Here is a 25,248-nt window from a genome sequence, read left to right as displayed (position 1 = left end):
AAATTAAAAAATTAAAAAAAAAAAAATACTCCAAGGTAACATCCCACCCAGGACTGCCTCTGACTAAACAGGTCAGCCTTTACCTAAATGTTTATTATCTTTTTTTTTTTTTGTCAGTAGCATTTGTGTGTGAAATTCTAACCAGGTAGGTTAAAACCAAAACCTTTTTTTTTAATTTTTTTCTTCTTCAGTTTTTTGAGACAGGGTTTCCCTATGTATTTCAGGCTGGCCTTGAACTCACCATGTAGACCAGGCTGGCCTTGAGCTCACAGTGATTTTTATGCCTCAGCCTCCTAAGTGCTGGCATCACAGGAGTGCACCACAGAACATTTTTGAGACAGGGTCTTACTATGTAATTCAAGTAAGATTTACATAGTAACCTCCAATTGACTCCACTGTAAAGGCTGCCCTCAAGCTCGGGATCCTTATGCCTCAGCCACCAAGTGCTAGGTTACAGGCATGAACCACCATATCTGGCACTGCTTTGGGATTTCTTTGCTTTAGGGATTATTTATTTTTGAGGTTCTGGGGATTGAACTTTGAGCTACATCTCTAGCCCTCATTTTTTATTTTGAAGCAGGGCCTCACTAAGTTGTCCAGGCCAGGCTCAAACTTGATCCACCTAGCCCACCCTTCCAGAGTGCTAAGATTATGGATGCCTGCCTTGACTCAGGTTTTTTTGTTTGTTTGTTTGGATTTTTTAAATTTTTTTTGCTGAACCAGGGATTGAACTCAGGCCCTTGAGCTTGTCAGGCAAGCTCTTATTCTATTGAGCTATCTCCCTGCCCCTTGTATTTTTTAAAGGTAAGTTCTCACTATGCAGTTCAGGCTGGCCTTGAAAAATAGGCAATCCTCCTGGCTCAACCTACCACATGCTGGGATCACAGACATGTGTCACCAATCTTGGCCAAGGGGTTAACTGAACGTGTGTTATTTTGAAAATATTTGGAGATTTTTCTAGGTACCTTTGTTACTGATTATTTTTTCTCTTTTATTTATTTGGTACAGGGTCTCACTACACAGCAGTTGATCCTCCTGTCTCAGCCTCCTCAGTGCTGGGATTATAGGTGTGCCAGTTTTAGAGGCTGGTACGTGGTATACTTGGGATTCCAGGCTGGCACCACATGTGGTAGCAGGAATCGAACTTGGATCCTTGCACTTGCCAGGCAGGCACTCAGACTACTAAGTTATCTCCCCAGGCCCTTTGTTACTGATTTCCAACTAAGTTCTTCTGAAGTCAGAAATTTGTTATTGTTTTGTTATTGTGTGTGTGTGTGCAGAACCAGGGATTGCATTCAGGCCCTTGTGCTTGCCAGGCAAGCACTTATTCTACTGAGCTATCTCCCTGGCCCATATTGTTGTTTTTTGAGATAGGGTCTTGCCATGTAGTTCAGGCTCGCCTTGAACTTAACTATGTAGCCCAGGCTGGCCTTGAACTTGAGGAGAGCCTCCTGCCTTAGCTTCCTGAGTGCTGGGATTACAGGTGTGCATACCACATCTGGCTATGAAACATTTTCCATGTGATTTGAATCCTTTTAAATTCATTGAGACCTGCTTTATGCTCTAATACATGGTCTAACTTACTGAAGCCCCATAAGCACCTGATTACGTATGTAGAGCACTAATCCTATGAATAGAAATGGAAAAGTGGCCAAATTCATGTCTATTGCCACAATGAAAATACACCAGTCAAGGGAGAGAAAAAGACACATGAAGAAACAATAAACATGTGAGGCCATGTATCTGCTATGAGCTGATTTAGCCACAGTGTGCAAATATTTTAAAACATCTTAGCCTGGTATGGTGGTATGTGACTGTAATCCCAGTATTCCTGGAAGGCTAAGGCTAGGAGATCTCAAGTCTGAGGCCAGACTAGCCATTTTAGCCTGTCTTAAAATAAAAAAAAAAACAACAAGAAAGGCTGGATATGTAGCTCAATAAGTGTAATCCCCATTATCAAAAAGAAAAAAAAAGCATAATATACAACATAAATATACACAACTTTTATTTGCAAATTAACTACAAATAAAAAGTCTCTGGAAGATTAAAAAAGGTAAAGCACCCAGTTCCTGGAGTATGGCCCACTCCCTATGGCAGATGGGAAGTCCAGAGTTTCCAAGTTTCTCCACTTAGAAGAAGACAGTCTCTGGAGGAAGATGTAATTTATGTGTTTGTGGACTCCAAAGGACATGTAAGGGGGGGAACTACCCACTCCCCCCCTCCCCCATCCCTCTCTTGGACAGGAGCTTTCTTTCCCTCAATAAATATATTCTGCTCATAAAAAAAAAAGGACATGTAAGAATTCTTCTTCAGGCCACCTCATAAGTAATGTGTGCACAAAAAGCAACAGGACAATGTGATCTCAAACCATGAGCAACAAAAACAGTGAATAAACTAGATTTGGTCAAAATTAAAAGTATTCTTTGAAGGATGCCATTGAGGAAGTAAAGAGACAAGCACAGAGTGGGAAAGACATTTAGCAATCCATATATCTGATAAGGGACCTTCATATAGAATATAAAAAAAAAACTTATATGTAACAAAAATGACAGCCCAACTAGAAACAGGCAAAGGACCGGGTGTGATAGAGCATGCCTGTGATCCCAGCTCTTCGGGGGCTTGAGGCTGGGGAATCACCACGAGTTTGAGGTTACCCTGGTACATGAAGTGAGTTTGAGCCCTGCCTAAATTATATAGTGAGACCTTGTCATAAAACAAATGAACGAATGAACAAATGACAAAAGACCTAGATAGACACTTCTCAAAAGGAGGTGTACAAATGGCCAAGAAGCCATGGAAAGTGCTCAGCATCATATGTTACCAAGAAAACGCTGGTCAGAACCATGGGGTGATGCCACTTGACACCCATGAGGGGGCTGAATAAAAAAGCCAGAAATGGGGGCTAGGGAGATAACTCAGTAGCATAAGTGCTTCCCTAGCAGGTGCAAGGGCCTGAGTTCAATCCCTGGTTCCGCGAAAAAAACAAAACAAAACAAAACAAGCCAGGAATAGCAGTGTTGGGGAGGACATGACATGAGCTTCCACACTGCTGCTGGGGGCCATGTAACCTGGTGCCCCTGCTCTGAAAGCAGTCTGGAAGCTCTGGAAAGAGAGATTTTCTAAGTGACTTGGCAATTCCACTTTCAGGTATCTACCCCCAAAGTGAATCACAGGAATGCTCCGAGCAGCACACTCACAACTGCCAATGGGCAGAGGCAGCCAAAGTGTCCACCACAGAGGAGCAGCTACACAGAATGGGGACCAGCCCCACAATGACTACAACATAGTCAAACCTTGAAAACTCCTGCTAAGTTAGCACCAGACACAGTAAGACTATGTCTCTCCAAGGCTCTGCATGTTTGGTCTTGCCACTATCTTCTGTGGAGACCTCTTCTTTGTTTACCAGGTTCTCCCCATGCACCTGCTATAGTCACACACAAGATGATCCAGCAGCTGCTCACAGTAGCCATTCACTCAGGCAAGGAAAGACCAAGAGGGCATCTCTGATGGTTGTATCTATATGTCCCTCCAAAGCCTCATGGGTTCATAGATGGGGCTTCTGGGAAATGACTGGGTCGTGGCTGTGTGATGCTGGATTAGGGTTTGCGATACTGGGATTTAAGGGTGTGTGATAAATCGGTTTATTGTAGATCTGGGTGTGGGTAATGGAATCCTCACATTGGTTGTGGGCAGCACCACCCAAATGCTTGTAGCCTGCATGGGCTAAAAGAGAAAAGGAGCCTTGTTACTGCTGTAGCTGCTGCCACCACTGCTGCCTGTCCTGCCATAGACTGTTTCTCCTCTGCAATGTCTGTCTGTCATGTTCCACTCTGCCTTGGAGCCAACTGACTATGGAATAAAACCTTCTTAAACTGTGAGCTGAAATAAACTTTTTTTCCTTCAATTTGTGGGTGTCCGGTACTGTGCCTCGGAAATGAGAAAAGTAATTAAGTCAGCATCCAAGGTTAGTGGAATCACATCTGGCATTTTCCTGAGCCTGCCGACATGTCCCCCTCCAAGACCTGGAAACCTTGAGTGTCAACAGGCCAATCTCACCTTCTTTTTGAGCTGTACCACCAGCAAGTTCAAGAGGTGCACTCTGTGTCCAAGCTTCCTGAGCACCAGTCCAGCGGATGCCTGGCCAGCACAGATAGAGTCTCCTGTGGAGAAAACGCCAGCCAGGCTCAGTTCTTGAAAACTAGAAATGTCCCCCACAAGGCCCACAGAGGATACTGGCTGTCTCGAGGAGCAGATGACCCTCACTGGGCTCAAGAGGTCAGTTCCTTATGATAATCAGAAATGTGCTGTATATGAAATGTAATCCTGCACAAAGAGCAAAATAAAATCCAACCTGACACACAGTCTCTGTTGGAGTCTCTCTACTTATACACGGAGCCATTTGTTTGAAGTAAGAAAAAAGATGCCCACATAATTCATGGGTCAAAGAAAAAATCATAATGGACATTACAAGTTATTGTAACAGAATGTGAATAACAAAACTACTTATCCATTCATGTTATGCTGTCTTCTTGAGAACATTTATAGCTTTGGGTTCACATTTTAGAAAAACAGAAAGGCTGAAAATCCATTAGCTGAACATTCATCTCAAGAAATTAGAAAGATAAGCAAATAAAGTTGAAAGAGAATGAAGTTAGATATTGAGGAAACAGAAACTGTAATAGATGATCAACAAAACCAAATTGAGAACTGTGTTTGCTGTCGCTCTCTCACACCAGTGTTGCCTCTCGCTCACTGAGCTCCAGCCAAAGGAAAAGGGGGTAAGGAGGTCCCTGTACCATGGCTTGTACCAAGCACACTGCCCATAAATCCACCGGTGGTAAAGTGCCCAGGAAACAACTGGCTACAAAACAACTGGCTGCTTGTTAAGAGTATGCCTTCTACTGGAGAGGTGAAGAAACCTCATCATTACAGGCCTGGGAGTGTGGCACTCCGTGAAATTAGACGTTATCAGAAGTCCACTGAACTTCTGATTCGCAAGCTTCCTTTCCAGCATCTGGTTCAAGAAATTGCTCAGGACTTCAACACTGATCCGCGCTTCCAGAGCACAGCTATTGGTGCTTTGCAGGAGGCACGTGAGGCCTATCTGGTTAGCCTGTTTGAAGATACCAGCTTGTGTGCCATCCGCACCAAATGTGTAACAACTGCGCCAAAAGATCCAATTAGCACGCAGCATATGTGGAGAACGTGCCTCAGTCTACTATGGTGGGAGACATTTCATTCTCAATAATTTTTTTTTTTTGGGAAGAGGAAGTCCCGCCCCGCCCCTTTACTCCGAGGCCGGAGCTACGCGAGCAAGAGGGGAGTAACGCGGAGGTTGCAGCTGCCACCATGAGCCTCCTCAACAAGCCCAAGAGTGAGATGACCCCAGAGGAGCTGCAGAAGCGGGAGGAGGAGGAATTTAACACGGGTCCACTTTCTGTGCTGACCCAGTCAGTCAAGAACAACACCCAGGGGCTCATCAACTGCCGCAACAACAAGAAACTGCTAGGCCGGGTGAAGGCCTTTGACAGGCACTGCAACATGGTGCTGGAGAATGTGAAAGAGATGTGGACTGAGGTCCCCAAAAGCGGCAAGGGCAAGAAGAAGTCCAAGCCAGTCAACAAGGACCGCTACATCTCCAAGATGTTCCTGCGTGGGGACTCTGTCATCGTGGTGCTGCGGAACCTGCTTATCGCTGGCAAGTAGGCGCCGCCTCTCTGCTTTCAGGACCCGCTCCAGCCCCATGAAGACTTGTCCTTGAAGACCTGTCCTTGAAGACTTGTCCTTCATCACTGTATTGATAATAAAGTGCTGTGTGGTTTTTTTTTTTTTTAAAAATAATAATTTTTTTTTCCTCTTCTTCCTGTTGTTGGTAGTTTTGAATGTTAGGGTTCCCCCCCCATGGAGTCAAAAGGTACCTAAGTACATGACTGGGAGTGGAAAATAAGGGACAGAAATCAGGTATTGACAGTCTTTTCATTTTCATTTTCATTTGTGTGTGAATTTTTATCTTCATGTGGGATGTAAAGCATTAATGTAAGTCAAAAATGTTTCAGTGAACAAGTTTCAGCACTTCAACTTTATAACACCTATAAATAAAAATCTGTTAAATTTTTCTGGAAAATGCCAGAATTTGCATTTTTTAAAATAAGTACACTTCTTATTGACCGCAATTAGGTGGTGTTTGTAGCATTTTTACCATACAGTAGATTCCATCCAGTCACTATACTTTTCTAACTGAGTTGTCTTATATGCTAGTACATGTTTTAATGTCATCTGTCTTTCTGTGCTGTTCCTGTAAGTTTGCTATTAAAATACATTAAACTGCAAAAAACAAAAAAAAAAATTAAGGCCAGAGAGATAGCTCAGTAGAATAAGCGCCTGCCTGGCAAGCACGAGATCCTGAGTTCAAGCCCTGGTGCCACAAAAACAAAACAAAAACCAAACTGAGTCTTTAAAAAGACTAAAAATCAGTTAATTTCTGGTGAGATTAAGCAAGTAAGAATAATGGAGACTAGAAGCAAAAGTCCAAGGGGCTGGGGAGATATCTCAGTAGAATAAGTGCTTGCCTAGCAAGCGCAGGGTCCTGAGTTCAATCCCCGGGACAGAAAAAAAAAAAAAAAAAAAAAAAAAGAAGAAGCAAAAGACCAACCTAACTTGTAGGGAAAGGTCCAGTGGACAAATAGGACAAGCAATTGTATGCTACAAGTTTAAAAATCTATGTGAGGGGCCAGGGAGATGGCTCAGTAGAATAAGCGCTTGCATGGCAAGCGCAAGGTCCTGAGTTTAATCCCTGGTACTGCAAAAAATAAAAATCTAGGTGAAACAGGTAATTCTTAACATAATACAACATCCAAAATGATGCCTCCAAATAGATGTACTGTTGCATGCCTGTATTCTCAGTACTTCTAGAGGCTGAGGAAGAAAGGCTGCAAGTTCAAACTCAACTGGGCAACTTAGCAACTTAGCAAGACCCTGCCTGAAAAAAAATTTTTTTGAAGGACTAGAGGCCAGGTATGGTGGTGCATACCTATAATCCTAGCACCTGGAAGGCTGAGGCAGGAAGATTACTGCAAGTTTGAGACCACCCTGTCTGCAAAGTCAGTTTGATCAATCCCTGGTTCCGCCAAAAAACAAAACAAAACAAAGTCAGTTTGAGGCCAGCCGGAACTATGTAGTGAGACTGTCTTAGAAAAAAAAAAAAAAAAAAAAAAGTTGAGGTGGGGGGGAGACACAGAGGTACATACACAAAAATTTGAAAGTCCTTTAAGTATGAACAAAATTGAATTCATAGTTCAAAACCTTCTCACCAGGAAAATTCCAGCTTCAGGTAGTTTCAAAGTAGAACTCTACAATTTTTCTCTGGTGGGGAGGGGTGGATGTAGAATTTCTCAATAAAGCATCAACAAAAGAAATCTAGCGATGCAGACCACAAAGAGTTCACACAGCATGACTCTTCACTCTGGAACTGCAAGGTCAAAGTTGTAAGAGCAAATGTGTGCACCCTGTCCCTCCCACCAGTCACAACTAGACATCTGGCAACAAAGCAGCCACTGTGGGGAGAATCTGCGAGGTGAGGAAAGGACAGCCCTGATGTTAGGGACCTGGGTTCCAGAGCACAACCTACCATGAACGTCCTGTCCCTTCTTATTTCCTGTAACTCCTGGCTTGGTTGCTTTCAAAGGATCCTGAGCCATAGAAACATCAATGGGTTTTGAGAAAACCCAAGAAAATCTGCTCCTTGGAACCAGAGTGAGGAAAAGACACCTGCTCTCCCTCGAGGGCTCTTACCTACCACCCGAGGGACCCTCAAGAGACAGCAGGGGTCTATACAGAGTCCCTGTGGCACCCACATGTGATGCCAGCCATAGCTGGTATGGCAGGTTCTGGAGAACTGAACTCAGGGAACACAGAAGGGGCTTGAGTCTCAGCCTAAGGCCTTGCCATGCCTGCTGAGCAGACAGTAAACAGGTGGATCTCACTCAGGAACAAGGAGGTACATACAAATCAGAGCTTGGAAAGGACCACCAGGCACGTGAGAGGCAGTGTCACTAACCGCTGATGCTGATGGAAGGCTGGCTAGAAGATGGGAGGCTGTCTGGCACAACAGATGTGTCAGTCAAGAGAAGCCACACAAAAGCACACACACTTCCATTCCCATGAGGGGTGAGGAGGTGGGGTGCCAGTTGATTCTGGGGGAGCACAGATAGCTCTGGGTCAGGTCATGGGGAGCACAAGGGCTGGGAAAATCCATTTGGGTCCCACAGTTCAGCTTTCAAAGAGATAGTATACAGGTCAGGGCCTGTTCCTCACCAGCAGCCTCTACAGAGGAGTGGGCCTTGGGGTGGGGTTCAGCAGGGTCTGAGGATGTCCTTGCAGGCTGCCATACACCTTCCAGCTGCTCTTCCAGGCCTTTCAGTTTGTGCTTTAGGTCTCGCATTTCTGCTTCGAGGGCCAGAACGCAATCTGCCAAAAACACTGAACCTATTACCCACTGCCCACATGCTTCACACCCCAGCTCTCCCATGGGGTTTTCTCCTTCCTAAAGGCCTGGCCCAGTACACAGGCTGTGAAGCACCACCCACCCCTTGTCCGCCTGGGCCCAATATGCCTACCATGAGCCCTGCCCTTTCCCCCTTTCAGTATGAAACTCAGGATTCTCTTGGAGGAAAACCAGTGTCATACTTGGAAGTGATTTTCTAAAGGCTGTGTTCACTTGCGAGACAGACAGCAGGGCCTGCCTGACTATGCAGCCACCATTGCCTGGCTTCCCTACTCACCAGGAGGGGCTGTGTCTCCTCTGGCCCCTGGATCAGGCTGGTCACCATTCCGGGTGTCCCTCACTAACTGCGCAGGAGGAGGCATCTGGTTGCTGAGTGTTTCCATTTCCCGCCTCATCTGCGTGATGGCATTCCGCAAGCTTGTGTTCTGTTCTTGCAGCCGCTGGATCTCCCTAGATGGAAAATCTTTACTTACTTCTTCTTTTTGCTGTTTTAGGGGCATCTGTCAAACACATGTGGAAAAGAATTGTTATGGCCACAAAGAAATGGAAGGTTTCTGCTGCAGGCTGGCTTGGCCTCCTGTTCCCTTGTGCCACCTGCTCACTTCTGCCTTCCCAAGCTTCCCAAGCTCAAAGGCACACAAATGACCAGACCAGAGTCAGGCAGTGAGTGAGTGAGTGTGTGTGTGTGTGTGTGTGGGCATGCACACATGCGTGTGTATGTGCTCTCCAAAGCAGGGATGCTGAAAGGAAACAGGCTCAGCTAGAGAGGGCAGAGAAGTCCTGGGGACAGACAGTGTATATGTGCTTCTGCCACTGAACTACACACTGAAAAAGGGTGAGGATGGGATATTTTACACACATTTTAGCACTGTAAAAATGCCTAGCTAGAATGGGCCCACGGGCAGATCAAAAAGCAAAGAAGAGCAGTGATCATGAACACACAGCAACAGAACACACTCAGACTGAGGTGGAAAGAAGGCTCTGGAAAATAAAGATGGTGAGCAGAGCTCCAGAGGCTGTGGGAGTCTAGGATGGGCTTAAACTTGCAATCCCCCTGCCTCCGCCTCCCAAGCACTGGGTTTACAGTCAGGCACCACCATACCCCGCCTGTGACTTCATCAGAACTCTCGCATATGCAGCAGTCTGATTCCGCTGAGGTTCCACACTGAGATTCTGAGGTCTGAGCTTGAACCTGTCTTTCTCGGGACCATAGCTCAGCCTTCAGAAAGCCACTACTCTTTTGACTCAGATTGCTCAGTCACTGCATGTGAAGACATGTGTCTCTGGGACAAAGTTCAGCCTCTTAGCCAGGCTTTAATTACCAAAAGCTTCGTAGTTGCACTGAGATTTCATCATGGACGTGTGAACACACACTGGATTCTTCAAACCAAAGAAGCCAGCAGGGTAGGAGCAGGACTTCAAAGCTCAAAAGGGAGCAGTTACGTGGCTCCACCAGCTGCGATGATCTGGTGGGATGCTGGGTGTCCCCACGGAGCCCAAGTGCTGGCGGTGGTGCTCTGAACTTCGGCCTTCCTGCTCCTTCCTTTGCACTGCTGCAGCCTGACCAGCCTATACCTCCACAGCCTGGTGGCTCTGGGCTAAGAGGCTCTTCTAGGTCTGAACAATTCTTAGTTGGTAAAGACCGTGGCCTCACACATGCACTCTGACCTCACATGCCTGGGCTCAACCACTCCCAGGTCCCCTGTGTCCTCAGGAAAAGGGTGGAGAGAGCTGAGAAGCTACACACATTCTTTGCCCTTCTTAGGGCTGCCAACTTCTTCCTCCACAACAAAATGAGCTGCAGCAGAGACTCAATAAATATGGGAAGAAAGTCAGAATGGCTGGGGACCACTGGAAGGGGTGACAGACACATTCTACATTTTGTTAGAGGTGGACTCTGCCATGGACATGAGGATCAGTGAATGTCACTGCCTGTGAGTACAACTCAAAAGAATTGGCAAGGAGAAAAACCACCAAAGCCAATTGCAGGCATGGAACAACATGCTCCTTCTCCCCCTAGGTTTGTGCCACCTGACAGCTGTGATAGCTCAGGTAAGGTCTTCAAGGTCCCTGGGTCTTGGGGACTAAATAAACTGAGGGGTGTTACAGGCTGAAGGATGGTGGTGTAGACTGAGTGTGTAGCTGCTGACGATTGTTGTCCCTGCTAAACACTAGGAGCTGCAGGACAGATACAGCATGAATAACCTACCATGCAGCTCGGAGAAGACCACAGCAACAGTCTGCGTTCACTGCTGGTACTGAGCCATTTGGTGATTTTTTTTCAGTGCTCAGCATGGAGCCCAGAATCTCACTTATGCTAAGCACTTGCTCCAATGCTTCACTGGACCAGCTGAGTCTTATTTGGGCCTGGCATTTTTACAGTTTCAAGTGCTAAAGATGAAAACAGATTCAGAACCCTGGGTTTATCTGTTTTAATCCTTCACAGCCCCAGACTCACCTGTGAGCATGTAACCTGTCATCAAAAGGAGCATGACTGAGAAGGCTTGGCTAGGCTCTGTGCATATGGGTACCACCTCCATTGAAGCTATTGAGCAGAAGTTCAAAGAGCCAGCAGGGGAGGCAGGAGGAAGCGTATGCTCACCTGTGGCTCCTGTCTGGGGAAGAGCCCATGTGTCCGCAGCTCTTCCATGGCCTTGTCTCGCTCCAGGGTCACAGCCTTCAGCACCGCATCCTGCTCCTGCAGTGCCTGCTCCGTTTCCTGAAGCTTGGCAGCAACCTAGGAAACACCCACTTGAGGTTTGGGGGCAGTACTGGCCTCCAGGATACAGAGCCAGCCTGCCTCTTGCCTGTGAGATGCACAGCAGGCAAGGGTGAGACATGTCTTGAGAACTAGGGTGTACATATGCTTGAGATGCTGGGCCTTCCCTGTTGTGGCAGGAGTGACATCTGTGTTGCCCAGCCCCAGTGCCCAGGCCACCGTTGTATGGACCATACTAGTACCACTGAACCACTAGTCATCAGTGGGATGGGGGTATTAGCTAACACAATGAACCCCTGCTAGAGCCTGGTAGACAGGGCAGGGACATAATTTTACTACTGTGACTTTGCTGCCATAAGCCAACTAGCGAGTGAAGCTTAGTGCTTTCAAATGCACAGAATACATTAGTGAGAGCCAAACCCATCCTGCTCCAGCACTGTGCATGCTCCAGCCCTGTCTTCTGATGCAGGGGTGACCAAGGAGGTTGTGCTCCATGCAGCACCACACACACCTGATCTCTGGCCTTGGTCAGCCCCTGGATCAAGGCCTCTGACTTCTGGATCTGGTCTCTCTCGATGCTGTCACAGCGCCGTTGCCAGTCCAGGCCCAGCTGTACTTGGTCACGCTCCAGGCTCCGTTCCCTTTCGACAGCCTGGGATAGCTGCTGTTTGTACCTAGGGACGGATCCAAGTGGCCCACGTTAGCATTTCCTGAGTCCATGGTTGGCTGCAGCACGCAGGGGGTACTGTTCTATCTCCACGCAGGCTATACTGAGGCTTAAAGGCAGAAGAGTGCTGCTGTGATGCACACTGAGCCAGGGCCAAGGCTGAGAGCACCAAACACAAGGGAAGAGCCAGGCTGTGAAGCAGAAGCACAGCTGTGCAGGAAGACCACCAACAAAGCAAAAATTCTTAAAACCAAACTGGTGAAACCCTCTGAGGAACAGGTAAGTACAAGAGAGCAAGAGGCAGCACATGCAGCTTGGTGGCAGAGCCACCATGCAGCAGCGTGGGGGGTTGGTGACTTGAGAGGCTGTTAATGCCAGACACAGGGCTCCAAGCAAAGATGCCACCATGACAAGGGGGCAGTATTTTTTTTTTTTTTTTTTCAGAACTGGGGATTGAACTCAGGTCCCTGCACTTGCCAGGGAAGCGCTTATTCTACTGAGCCATCTCCCCGGCCCGGTGTGTGTGTGTGTGTGTGTGTGTGTGTGTGTGTGTGTGTGTGTAATACTGCTGCAAGAAAAAGGGCCAGTTCATAGAGAAGACAGGACAGAGTGGAATGCTCATGCCCGATGGGGACTTCACAGCCTGTAAGAATGAGAAAGCTGACAGACAGCTAAGCCACAGAGGCATCTCCAGTGAATGACAGAGTCAGCAGATGGACCATGAGTACACAGGCAACAGCACCTCTATCCTCCACCAATATGGCCCAAGTGACAGTCCCAGAGCCTGGGCCCAAAGTGGACAGAACATCCTTTGCAAGTCCTTGTGGCCAGCTGCTGAGACAGAAAGGAGGGAGCACAGAGGAAACATATCTCTCTAAATGTATTCCATCCACAGCAGGGTTAATTTAGAAATTAGAACAAAACAGCGTCTGGGAAATTCAAAATAATAGGAAATAATACCACTTTTCTAAATTACCCATTGCCCAAAGAAGAAATTACAAGGGAATTATTGAATTATTATAACTGAGTATCATAATCTGGGATGTAGATAGCTGTTCTTGAAAGAAAACTTATAGTATGAACTGCTTAGAGAACAATTAGTCATCCAAACCAATTAATCATTCAAATTTCTCTATTAGGAGCCACCAGAAATACAAAAAATTAAGAAAACTAGAAGAAAAAATAAAGAGCAGAGATGGATGAAACTGAAAACAGAAAAGCAATTAAAGTCAGAGGGAAAAAAAGTCAGAGAAGGTGGGCATGGTGGTATACACCTATAATCACAGCACTTGGAGGCTGAGGCAGGAAGATCACACTGAGTTTCAGGCCAGCTTGGGCTACATAGAAAGACTCTCTAAATAAATAAATAAATAAATAAATAGGCTGGGGTGGAGCTCAGTGGTATAGCACTTGATTAGCACGTGTGAGGCCCTGGGTTCAACCCCAAGGAGAACTAAAACAAAAGCATCACAAACACAGTTAAAATGGGGTATGTTTTATTAAATTTATATTGTTTCTCAATAAAGTTGATTTTACTACATTAGTGAAAACAGATTATCTTTATTCACAGACACTAGGACACCGACAGGCTGACACAGGACACAGGAGACCCTGGCATGGCTCTTGGCTCTCACACAGAGGGGAGGCCCTTCAGCCCAAGGCCTCTCAAGCTTACTCACACCCACTCCTCACCACTGACCTGTTTCTGTTTGTCTTAGTTTATAGTTTCAAATTGAACCCAAAAGAACAGGAGCCCGAGTCCACAGACCCAGCAGGGCTCCCCTCCCTGGAGGCATTTGCAGTACCTGTCCACGTCCTGCTGGGTTCTGACCAGCTGCGCCTTAAGTTTCAGCTCCTCTTCCCGCAGTGTCTGGACCTGGAGGTCTCTGGAGACCACCTCCTTGGACATTTGGGCGACCTGAGTGTCCCAGCTAGCTTTCTGAGCTGCTGCCTCGTCCCGAAGCCTGAGCAAAAGGAACTGTGTGAATTGGAGGTTTCCCACTTGTGGCCCTGGCACTCTGCCCCATTGTACCCTGATAAGCATATGCTCGCTGGGCCAGAGGAGACCCCACAGCAGTACTCAAGCATCTCCTTAGATAATGCAATAGTTCCACCTGGAATGAGATGGCCCCTGGTCCCACAGTCCCACATCCTGACCTGGCCACATACCTACCAAGTGTGGGGCCAGGTCATACATGGGCAGAAACAGGAGTTCCAAGGTCCACAGAGCTTGCTGGCCACACCCAGCACAGCATTTTGCATGTGTCCAAAGTGAAAGCAAAATGAAGCTCCAGATTATCAGTCAATCATTCAACAGTTCACCTCAGTGTCACTCATTCAGGCAGCACATTTGTTTACATACTATCTGAGTGTCACTCAGGCAGGTGTCATTTCAACCAGTCGATACTTGTATTGAATTTTTTTGCTGTTGGGGAGAGAGTGTCTCACAACTACTCCAAGATGGCCTTAAACTCACTATGTAGCCTAGGCTGGCATCAAACTCACAGCAATCCTCCTGCCTGAGCCTCCTGGGCACTGGGATTATAGGCATGCACCACCATACCTGGCTTGCATTGAATAAACTTGGTAAGATTGTTGTTTTTATATTTCTTGTTACATTCTTATAAAAATGAACAAAAAATACACAGTTTTTGTTCACATTATCTTTAAATAATTCGACTGCTAAGTGGTTAAACAGCTTAATGATACAATGACTCTAGAAAGATTACCAAAAATTGGATAAATTTCCCAAGCAAAACACAGAGAGAAGACACCCAGAGATACCAATTAGGGCAGGCATGGTCCTAACCTAAGCAAGAGGTCACTTGCCTGTGGTCCAACCATGCTCTGTTGTCCCCACACTTGGCTTCCAAGGCCACCGGGCTGGCCAGCAGTGACCCTGTCACACCATGCACAGACCTCCAGGGGCATCTGTGCCATGTGTGGCTGCTTGATGGGTATGACAGGTGGGGTGGGCAACCATAGACAAGGCTACTCCCAGGACAGAGGGGCCAGGCCAACCCAATTGGGGGTGCCTCCAGCCTGGCCTTGCTCAGAGTGAAAAAGTCATCTTGCCAATACTTTCGGATGTGATTTTGACAAGGGGGCTTCCGGACATCTGGGATACTGTCCCTGTCATGCAGACTTCCCAAGGTGAGGCCAGTCCACACCACCACCAGCCTGCCCAGAACCTGGCCCCAACGTAGGTTGCAGGGCATGGTCAGTGGGCTCTCACTGGAGACACAGAAGAACACGAGGCTTCCAGGAGTACAAGCACAGGCAAACAGGGCATCTGATCCTCCAGCAGGGGGGTGGCACAACCTCACCTGTCAATGATGGCATCCTTCTCCTTGGCAGCATCTGCCTGAGCCCACTCAGCTCTGCGCAGCTGCACCTCAAGGTTCTCACAGTGGGCCTGCAGCTCCTGCACCCTGGCATCTGATGCCTGTAGCTGTTCCACATGGGCGCCCTTCACCGCCACCAGCACTGCGTCTCTCTCTCTAGCCAGACGGTCAAGTTCTTCGTGTCTGAAAGACAAGGAGGGTGCCACAGCAGCTGAGCCAGGGCTCAGATCCCACTAAAGCATTTACAGCCCTTTCACAGACTGCAGCTGTCACGTATGCTTGTCCCTGGCAGGACAGCCCCGTCTCTGCATGCAGCACCTGCCCCTCTCCTCCGCAGGTATGCTCTTTGCTTCCACCTCATAAGCACAGATTGATGCTTGGAGCCCTGGATGCCCTCCTGAACTCACGATCCCTTATCAGACAGACACCAAATCAGTGTGTAACGCACAGCTCACACCCCGCCAGGATTCTTGGCCAGCCCACAAAGCAGAAGTGCAGGTGCTGCCTGGTGACCACCGGGTCTAAGGCATGAGCTTGATTCTGTGTGCTGAGTATACTGGCATGAAACTGTCTTACTTTGCCTGCTTCTCATTATTCATCTACTGAAGTAGTTCTGTGACTCAGCTTTGTTTTTGTTTTTTGGGGGAGAACCGGGGATTGAATTCAGGCCCTTGTGCTTGCAAGGAAAGCACTTATTCTACTGAGCCATCTCCCCGGCCCCAACTCAGCATTTTCACAGTATTCCACAATATTTCACAATATGCTCAGGAGTGGAGAGACTTACAGTGAAAACTTGGCAGGTCCCGCCCCCCCAATCACAATGGCCTTTCCCACTCACGTGACCCAGTGAACATGCTGCCTGCAGTGAAACTAAGTCCGCCAATCTGAAGTTTGGGGTGAGGGGTTGGGGGCTTCTGATGACAGCACTTTCTTAGAGTGTGATGCTGGCTGTCGTGCTGGTGTCGGTTCGGGCCAGCTCACAAGAAGCACTCTGCCATTCTTAAGAGTCCCAGAGTTCTGCAATCCTCACCTCCTTGCATGTGACTATTACAGGCACCTGGGACAGAGTGGCAGGTGCATGTGACATCTCTGTAGCTGTTGGATGAGCCCCCAAATCTGATCAGTGAGTGACTCCGCTGGACTCTTGGCAGGTCAATGCCAGGCCTCTGCTGCTACCAGACTGGGCTCATTACATTTCTGGCATACGGGCCACTGACAGCTGTGCTCAGGGTAGTCTCGAGGGGTGGTCCCAAGGTGGCCATGAAGAGCAAGACTGCTGCAGGACCCACTCAGCCCACATCTGGTGTTAGGGGCCCACTGACTCAAACACAGGATGTATCCTACTGAATAACTACTAATCTTAGCTCTATGGTATAGTTTTATAGATTATAGACTGGCAATTATCTTACTTTAGAAACTTTTCTGAACAGTTAGCACCTTTGACTCCAGCAAATTTTATTAATTTTAGTTTACATGACTGTACATAATTGCTATGGATGACTGATTCTGATTTTTTTCAAGCATAAAAAATATAACATGTTCAGTCCAGGTATGATAAACACATGCCTGTAATTCCAGCTACCTGAGAGGCTGAGGCAAGAGGGGCAAGGCCAATTTAACAACTCAGTGAGACTATGTCATCAAATAAACATTTCATAAAACAATAAACTAAAAATAATAGCTCAGGCAAAATCCTGTGGAGAAACAAAATGAGAGCAGGGAGTTCTGGGAGGAAAGTATACTGGGAAGAGTTTCAGGGTTCTGAGTCATGGCAGTGGGCATTAAGTCACTGTGAGCTCAGATTACGCTGAGACCATCCAAAGCAATAACTATCAGCCTTCACTCTTTATTTTATGTTTGAGACAGAGTCTCAAGGCTAGCCTTGAGCTTACTTTGTAGCCCAGGCTCTCAAACTCACAATGATCCTTCTGCCTCAGCCTTCCGCAGCCTTCTGACTGCTGAGATTATAGGTCTGTGCCACAATACCCAGCTGCCTTAATTCTTTTATTTTTGGCCAGCTCAGCCCACCCTGAGGGTGGGGCTGGCACAGCACGGTATGTGGTGCCAGGGATTGAACTGCAATCCCTGGGCGCTTGCCTAAGCAGGCGCTTTAGACCACTGAGCTATCTTGCCAGGCCCTTAATTCTTTCTTTCTTCATATATTTATTTTTCTGGCTGGCTTAACCTGGGGCTGGTGCAGCATGTGGTGCCAAGGATTGAACCACAGTCCTTGCAATAGGCTAAGCTTGCCTAAGCAGACACTTTAGATCGCTGAGCTATCTTGCTGGCCCTGCCTTAATTCTTTAAGGCAAGAAATTACCTCACTGTCTCTGGTCTGATTTGGAAAGGCTCCAGGTGCAGCTTTAATGCACACAGGGAGGGGACAACATCACCAGCCTTTTCTTGGCCTCCCAGGGAACCTAGGTAAGCAGCTCTGTACCTGGGTCTTGCTGTGTCCGTAGGTGACTCTTACAGACACATATCAGCATGAAACTGTCTTAGTTTGCCTGCTTCTCATAATTAATCTATTGAAATAGTTTTGTGACTCAGCATTTTCACAATACTCCTTCAATGCTGCAAATATGCTCAGGAGTGGAGAGACAGTAAAAACCTGACAGGTCCTACTCCCCAGTCACAGCAGCCTTTCCCATGCAGGAGACCCGGTGAACAGGCTTCTTGCAGTGAACATGCTTCCTCGTCTAGGCGAGGGCACAGCCCTCTCTTGCTGCCACGCTGAGGTACAGGAGCCAGGGATGCAGTCTCCAACCACTGCTCTAGCTAGGCATGGTGGTGCATGCCTACAGGCCCCAACTCAGGAGGCTGAGGCAGGACGATTTCTGTGAGTACAAGGCCAGTCTGGATTAGATAGTGAGACCTTGTCTCAAAAAATAAACACAAGGGCAAACAAAAACTGAAAAAAAGTGGCTCAGATGACACAGTAGAGCAACAAGCAGGTTCTTCAAAGTTTCCTTCAGGGGCCAGCAAGATAGCTCAGCAGACTAAGAGCCTGCTTGGGCAAGTACACGGATGGGGGTTTGATCCCCCCACCACATGCACTGGCCCCAGCCCAGCAGCCAGGTGCACTGAGCCAGCCACTGAGACCCGACATGGTGGCGCACACCTGTAATCCCAGCACTGAGAAGGCTGGAAATTGGAGGATCACTATGAGTTTGAGCTGCGTAGTGAGACCCTGTACTGGATACATTAAAACAAAGCTCTCTTCAGTTTGTAGGAATCACACACCATGGCACTAAAAATGTGAGAAAATATGAGAAAAGCCATCCATGGCTCCCTCCCTCGCTTTTAGGGCACAATGAATTCATTTACATCCCACATGTTTTTCATTTAGAGTCACTACAATGTGTCTTCAGAGAAGGAAAGTGATTCCTGTGGTGGCAGCTGAAACAGGCTTCTCCCAGGTCCACTTGTCCTAGCACTGCCTGCAGCCTGAGCTCCCCCAGGAAGCCAGCTCCCTGCCCTGCCCTCCTCCTGACCCCAACTCAGTTTACAGCCTAGGGGCTCCTTCGAGGTAGGCAGAGAACCCATGCTGCTCAGTCACCTCACCAGGAAAGGAGGCTCTCCAGATTCCTGAGAATCTTAGATTTGTGAAAACAAAACCATGTACTTTGCTATGATGATTTTAAAAATAAGTGTAAGGTTAAAAATAAAATACACAAAACAAAAACCAACAAAAATAAAATAAAATACAAAAGGTAAACAAACAGGAGGAATTAGGTCAGGCATGGTGGTGCATACCCGTAATCCCAGCACTGGAGAGGCTAAGCCTAGAGGATCATTGCAAGTTCCCGCCTGGCTACGAAGTCAGGCTGGGCTGATGACCAGTCTGAACTGCATAATGAGACCCTATCTCAAAAAGGCCCCCCCCAAAAAAAATGTATATATGGTAGGAATAAAAATTAAAGTTCTTAGCTGTAATCTAAAACTGATAAATAAAATTTCCAAGATTTTTAAAGTTTAAAAAAATTTTTCCCTTTGGTGCTGGGAACCACACTCAGCATGCTAAGCACATCTCTCCCACCATCTCTACCACATCTCTATACCCTTCGCCCTTTAAATGTTGCAGTGATTTTGTTTTTGGTGGAGCTGGGGATTAAGATCAGGGCCTTGCACCTGCTGTACATGTCGTCTACTACTCAGCTACACTGTAGTCTCTTTTAGTTTATCTTGAGACAGAGTCTCACTGTGTTGCCCAGCTGGCCTTGAACTTGCGATCCTCCTGCCTCAGCGCCAGTTAGCTGGGATTATGGGTACGTGAGACTTCCCAGATCCTTAGAAGTTTTAATTTTTTTTTTTTTTTTTGCGGAACCGGGGATTGAACTCAGGCCCTTGCACTTGCCAGGGAAGCGCTTATTCCACTGAGCCATCTCCCCGGCCCCTATTAAATTTTTAACATACTGAAAGCCTAAACACCCCAGAGGAAGCATGGAGCAGCACACACTGCGGACCCAAGGAGCAGCCCAGGCAGGGCCCGCCCTGGTCCTCTGCCCCAGGGGCTCCACACGCAGCTCCCCAGTATCACCTCTGCTCCTGGGGCAGTGACCGCGACACTCACTTCCTGTTGAACATCTCCTCTTCTTTCTTCCTGCTCAGCTGCACAGAGTGAAGTGTATCCTCTAAGTCCTTTATCCTACACACAAACAGAAGCAGCGGAAAAGCAGATAAGCAATGAAGGCTGGACTGGAACAAGCCACCCAGGGCAGACCAGTCACAACAGCTATGCTGTCTTGAGAAGACCCTCCACACCGGGCATCTTTCACAGCTTCCAGGTCCCGGAGCTCCCAGGTGCGGTCCTGAAGCTTCTGCTCTAACTCGGCGTTTGCTGTCTCTGCCCTCTGCAGACACTCTGTGGCCTGGGCTCCAGCTGCCTTCAGTGCTTCCAGCTCTTTGTTCAGCACTTTAACCTGAGGAAGATTTCAGCAGCACCACTTATGGCCACTGACCGTGAGCTTCCCAGCACACTTCCCAGCACTTCGGTCCCATTGTTACACACGCAATAGCAGCTGCACCCCGTAAGTATGTGTGATTACTATGTCAATTAAAGATTTAAAACTCAAGGGCCAGCCAAATAGCTCAGCAGATTAAAGCACCTGCAAAGAGGTGCACGGGCCAGGGGTTTCATGCACAGGCCTGCCATGCCGGCCCCGCCCCCAGGGCACGCTGAGATGGCAATAGACTGGGCATGGTGGCGGGCGCCTCTGATCCCAGCTTTTGGGAGGCTGTAAACAGGCGGATCACTATGAGTCTGATCTAGCAGTGAGACCCTGAACATCCTGTAGACCCTTCCCTAAAAAAAAAAAAAAAAAAAAAAAAAGATTTAAAACTCAAAACGAGGTTATAATTGGCACAAACAGAGATGTCAGAAGTGAACACTGCCAGTACTGAGAGGAAAGAAAATTAACATTCAAGAAGCAGAAAGTAAAAATGTGCTCACATCCATCCCCAGGACAAACTTTGAAGGCCTGAAAACCTTCGGAAAGCACCCTGCATCCCCACTATCCTGTGAGGGTGCCTCAGTCATATTCATGCCCTTTTTATAGCAGGCCTATTTAATTCCACTTATTTCGTGACACAAACCTTGAATATGATTTACACAGTGAATGAAGCCTGTTGTATAGAGAAGGGGAACATAAGGGTGTGGCCGGCTGCCAAGCCATCCTAGCTGCAGTGTTCTAGGAAGGCTTCCCAGCCTCTGGGAACCTCAGATGATGTCCATGGCAGCACCATGGGCAGAGATGTGTCCCTAGGTTGCACACTGGCAGGTGGCTCTCATCATGAACTCTGCTGTGAGGCTGGGGGTGGTCTGCTGCCTCACAGCAGAAGGGTGACAGTGGAGGGTTACCTTGGCTGTGCCCAGTCAGGCAGAGCATCCAAATCACTCACCTGTTTTCCCCTCTTTGGTGCTCAAAGGTTCCTACAGGGCCTTTGTGAGGGCCCGTGGGGGTCAGCTTTGACCTTGAGGCCAGACAGCTTTGATCTGGTTGGGTCAGTACTGCTTCTAAGGGCCTATGTGGAGGGCCCAACAGGCCACTGTGGTATCCACACAGGGCTCCAGTGCCAGGAAAGGCACTGGTGGATACGGCTGGCACTACCAGCCGTAGTAAGGGCACGGATGCTTGTGCCAGAGGTTAAGATGGGGGAAGGGGCTACTGGGCCTGGGCCCTAGGACTCCAATCACCTGTCCACTGCCCTCTAAGGTCCTTGTATCTCTCTGGGCCCAGCAGTATGCCTGGACTGCTACACTGTGGGGAGGTTGGGAGGCTTGGGGATGGGCCCTGTGCCAACCACAAAGGATGCAGCCTAGCAGTGACCAGCAGGGGACAGACCAGGGTTCATCCTTCACATCCTGTCCTCAAGCAGTAACATACCTGCTCCATTAAAGGCCCCTCAAAGGCTGGTCCCTGTCCTACATCCTCCAGATACATAACACATGCTCTTTATGCCCTTGAATAACTTGTAGTGGTGTTGCTCATGCTGTGTGTAGTGTCCTGTTAGAGGTAGGGCCCTGGTTCCAGCTTGCTATGCACCATCTGACAGCTTCAGACAGGCCCTAAACCCCCAGGGCCTGGGTGCTCTCTGTCACAAAATGGGGAGACACTTTCCCTTTGACTGTTCTGAGGATCACATGGGGCAGACTACAGTGGGTACTTCCTCAAAGTCTGGAGCAGCCTGACCAAGGTTCCCCTGACTGGAAAGAGATTCTGAGATGGGTCCTGCAGCAGATGCTGCCCTTGAACCTCACAAACCCCTGAATCCCACCCTAACCCATTTGGCTAAGGCTTTGATGGGAACCCTGTAATTTACAGCTCAGAAGTCACCCCACTATTCAAAAGATGGGTGCCTTTTGCTGCTATGGAAAAGTCTTCAGTGGAAGAACGCATCTGTTACCTTGAGCTCATGGGCTAAGACTGTGTTACTCATACTGTCAGCCTGAAGGCGGAACTCATGCTCCCGCTTCTGCATTTTGGATTCAAATTCCAGCAGCAGCTCCTAGAACAAAAATGTTCAGAGTGAAGAAAAGACTGCAGGTCCCAGCAAAGAACCCCCGTACATCAGTAAGCTGGGGAAGGATGTGGTCACCACCAAAGGACTGCCATACACACTCATAGAGAGGGTAGGCGTCAGTGACATCACCAGCAGGTCACCCATAGGGCCGAGGAAGTAGAGACCCTGGCAGCAGCGGAGGCCCAGCAATCTGTGAGCAGCAGTGAAGGCTCTAGCTGGTCCCGAGTGAGCTCCAGGAGACGGTGAGGTCCTGCTGCATCCAGCTCACACGAGCCCCTCTGCTCCTAGTCCCTTTCTTTTCCTTTAGCAAAGCTGCGATCAGCCAGGGGGTCCTCACCAGTACCACAGCCATGCTCTGTGGACCCTGAAGTCACCAGACTCATGAACCAAATAAACCGTGTTTTTATACTAACTGGTGTCAGGTGTGCATTAGAGCAACAGGAAGGACAATAAGACACTGTGGCTCTGCCTGCTCCTCCCTTTGTGGTCTTTTGGTACAAGGGGAAGCTGCCTGTGGGCAGGCTGAGGACCAACTATTGCAGGCTCACAGCAGCATGCAGGGCCCCCAGAGTCCTTCCTAGGGGCGTCCTCCTCAGGACCACTTTGCCAGGCTCCTGACATAAAGGAATGGCAGGAGGGAGCGTCAGAAACAGCTGCCTGCCCCAGAAGGCACATGTCCTGGCCCTGCCTGACAGGACCCATGAAACACCCAGCAAGGAATGGGCATGCTGTGCACCTGCAGCTGAGTATGGATGGGAGCCTCCAAACACTGTAGAACACACAATGAAAAACACGCATTGGGCTCTTTTAATCCTTTGAAAGGCAAAACTGAAAGCGAGTGGGCTCTTGAGTGCACTCAGAACGTGAAAAATTACCAATTAACTGACACCAATAGATCAGGAATCACCTGGGAGAAAGCGCTGCGGCCACTAGGGGGCAGGCTGTGACACAGGCTGTGGCCACTAGGGGGCAGGAGTGCCGCGCCACGCTCCACGTCTGCAGTGCGCAGGCCCGCCTGCCCCAGGGCACAAAGGCGGCCCGCTGCACCCTTACCGGCACGCCCTGCTCGCTTCCAGTTTGGCAGCCAGCTCTCTGCGGTCCCAAGGCCAACAGGCTGTGCCCTTGCCTTTGTGTCTTCACCGTCAAAGCTCTACTAATGTTTTGTGGACCACCCCTGGCTCGCCACCCAGAATCCTTTCCTACAAAGTCTACCCTTGCCCAGCACAGGCACTCGGCTGTGCAGGACCTATGCAGCCTGACCCTTCCCGCTGGACCCCATCTCAACAAGCAGCTGGTGGAAGCAAGCATGGCCCTGAGTGCCTGGCTTTTGCCCCGCCTGACCCATTTCTCTTCCACTGGCTCCCCTTCTTGGACAGATCAGGCTCCACCAGTTCTTGCCATCCAGGTCAATCCTCTGGGCTCGCCCCATCTGCCAGCTCTGCTGTCTTGGCCAGTTTGTCCTCATCTGAGGGAGCTCTGTTTGCACTTCCACTATGCTCAGCCCCTGCAGCCATCTTCTCATGCCACCTGGAGCAGAGCCTGACCCTCGCTGTGGTAGTATCCCCATCTAGTAACCTGCGAGCAGCAGGCACTTGCCTCCCTTCCACAGAGCACTCTGACGCCAGCTCTCAAGGGCTCCTTCTGACCACCCTGTCCTGACCCTCTCTATCACTGTGTCTCTCACAAGTAATGTCCTTGGCAGGCCAGGGCTGGACCTGGAGGTTCTGGTACAAAGGAAATAATGCAACTCCCAACCTGCCAGATGTCAGATCCGCTGAGTTTGTGTCCCCAATATAAAAAAATGACATCTAAGAAACAAGTTAAAAGTACAAAAAATTTATTGAGAGACAGCTCCTGACAAACAGAAAGGGACCAAAAACTAGGTTGTCAACTTCTCAAAGGAGGTTTTATTGAGCAAAAGTACCTGGATCAAAGTTATAATCAACCAAGTAAGAATACAAGTAGAGTTCAATGAGAAGAAAGGTTTGTACTAATACTGTCTAGACAAGATATCCTTTCTGCCTCTGACTAACTACTATGAAGACAACAATATGCACTGGGTTAATTATTGTAACTGTCTTACTAACCTGTTCTGAAACTGTTTCATTGCTATTTTATCTTTTTTTCTCATTAAAATGAATAAAAAAGAAAAAGAAAAGAGTACAAGTAGAGCTGCTTAAGTAATACTGATCCAGTGGGGAAGCAGATCACATAACAAGTGGGCATGGAAAGAACAAGGACCTTTTCAGGAAGAGACGGATCAGGGGGGCCTAACCACCCACTTGGGTGACCGATGTATAGCTAGACTTACTGGACCAGATGACACCAATTATAGCATAATCTTCAAGTTATTGCTTATACCTTGCGGAGGCACATAGGCCTGGCCTCCAACAGATGCACCCCAGCCATAGTCGTACTGTGTTCTCGTCCTCTGCACTGACTCCCTCCAGGGCCTCACCCTCTGACTGCCTAGAATATTTCTGTCTAACTTAGCTGTCTGTAATAGTCCAGGGGGTCAGCTGTACCCCTGCATATCCAGCTGGCTCTGAGAGGGTTAGCTCTAAACATGCAATGGTCATTCCTGCTTCCCTTGTGCTAAGAGAGGGAGAAAATAAAACAACAGAAGCTTAGGAGATCGCCATGTACCCCTAAGAGCTCCACTGGCTTGGGAGATTCAACAGGAAGCACCTAAAGCAGAGGTCTGACCTTTAATTGTGAAAGCACAAGTTTTTTTTCCTTTTTTCTGGTGCTGCCACTACCTTGACCCATGTGCAGTGCTTTTCTGCCATCCTGGCAGACAGGGCATGTTTTGTGTTACACCTTTTGGGCATGGACCAGCCCTGAGCACAACTTCCCAAGACTTTTAATAAATGCAGCTGTCTTAGATGTGATAGTCCACACCTGAAATCCCAACACTTGGGAGGCTGAGGCAGGAGCATCACTGTGAGTTCAAGGCCAGCCTGAACTGCATAGCAAAATCTTGTCTCAAAAA

The 25,248-nt window shown here is 48.2% G+C and overlaps 1 protein-coding gene and 1 pseudogene across 7 annotated transcripts in view; one reads left to right on the top strand and one right to left on the bottom strand.

The window, feature by feature from the left end:
* Ccdc57 (coiled-coil domain containing 57) overlaps positions 1 to 25,248 on the bottom strand; it is a 114,519-nt gene that overhangs the window by 57,387 nt on the left and 31,884 nt on the right. For 5 of the 7 annotated variants that reach the window (XM_023699207.1, XM_023699212.1, XM_023699213.1 and 2 more), the window contains exons 4-13: positions 22,140 to 22,241; positions 19,998 to 20,155; positions 19,807 to 19,881; positions 15,216 to 15,416; positions 13,695 to 13,853; positions 11,734 to 11,896; positions 11,106 to 11,240; positions 8,781 to 9,003; positions 8,314 to 8,466; positions 4,057 to 4,160 (exon numbers count right to left, since the gene is read on the bottom strand). In XM_023699207.1, coding sequence (XP_023554975.1) covers positions 4,057 to 4,160; positions 8,314 to 8,466; positions 8,781 to 9,003; positions 11,106 to 11,240; positions 11,734 to 11,896; positions 13,695 to 13,853; positions 15,216 to 15,416; positions 19,807 to 19,881; positions 19,998 to 20,155; positions 22,140 to 22,241 — 1,473 coding nt within the window. The remainder of the gene's footprint in view (positions 1 to 4,056; positions 4,161 to 8,313; positions 8,467 to 8,780; positions 9,004 to 11,105; positions 11,241 to 11,733; positions 11,897 to 13,694; positions 13,854 to 15,215; positions 15,417 to 19,806; positions 19,882 to 19,997; positions 20,156 to 22,139; positions 22,242 to 25,248) is intronic. The other 2 variants (XM_023699211.1, XM_023699210.1) reach the window with 2 other exon arrangements.
* On the top strand, positions 5,325 to 5,706 carry LOC105743279 (annotated as a pseudogene).

The sequence above is a fragment of the Octodon degus genome, unplaced genomic scaffold (genome assembly GCF_000260255.1).
Source record: "Octodon degus isolate 3935 unplaced genomic scaffold, OctDeg1.0 scaffold00112, whole genome shotgun sequence".
NCBI lineage: Eukaryota > Metazoa > Chordata > Mammalia > Rodentia > Octodontidae > Octodon > Octodon degus.
This window is presented reverse-complemented; position numbering and strand designations above follow the sequence as displayed.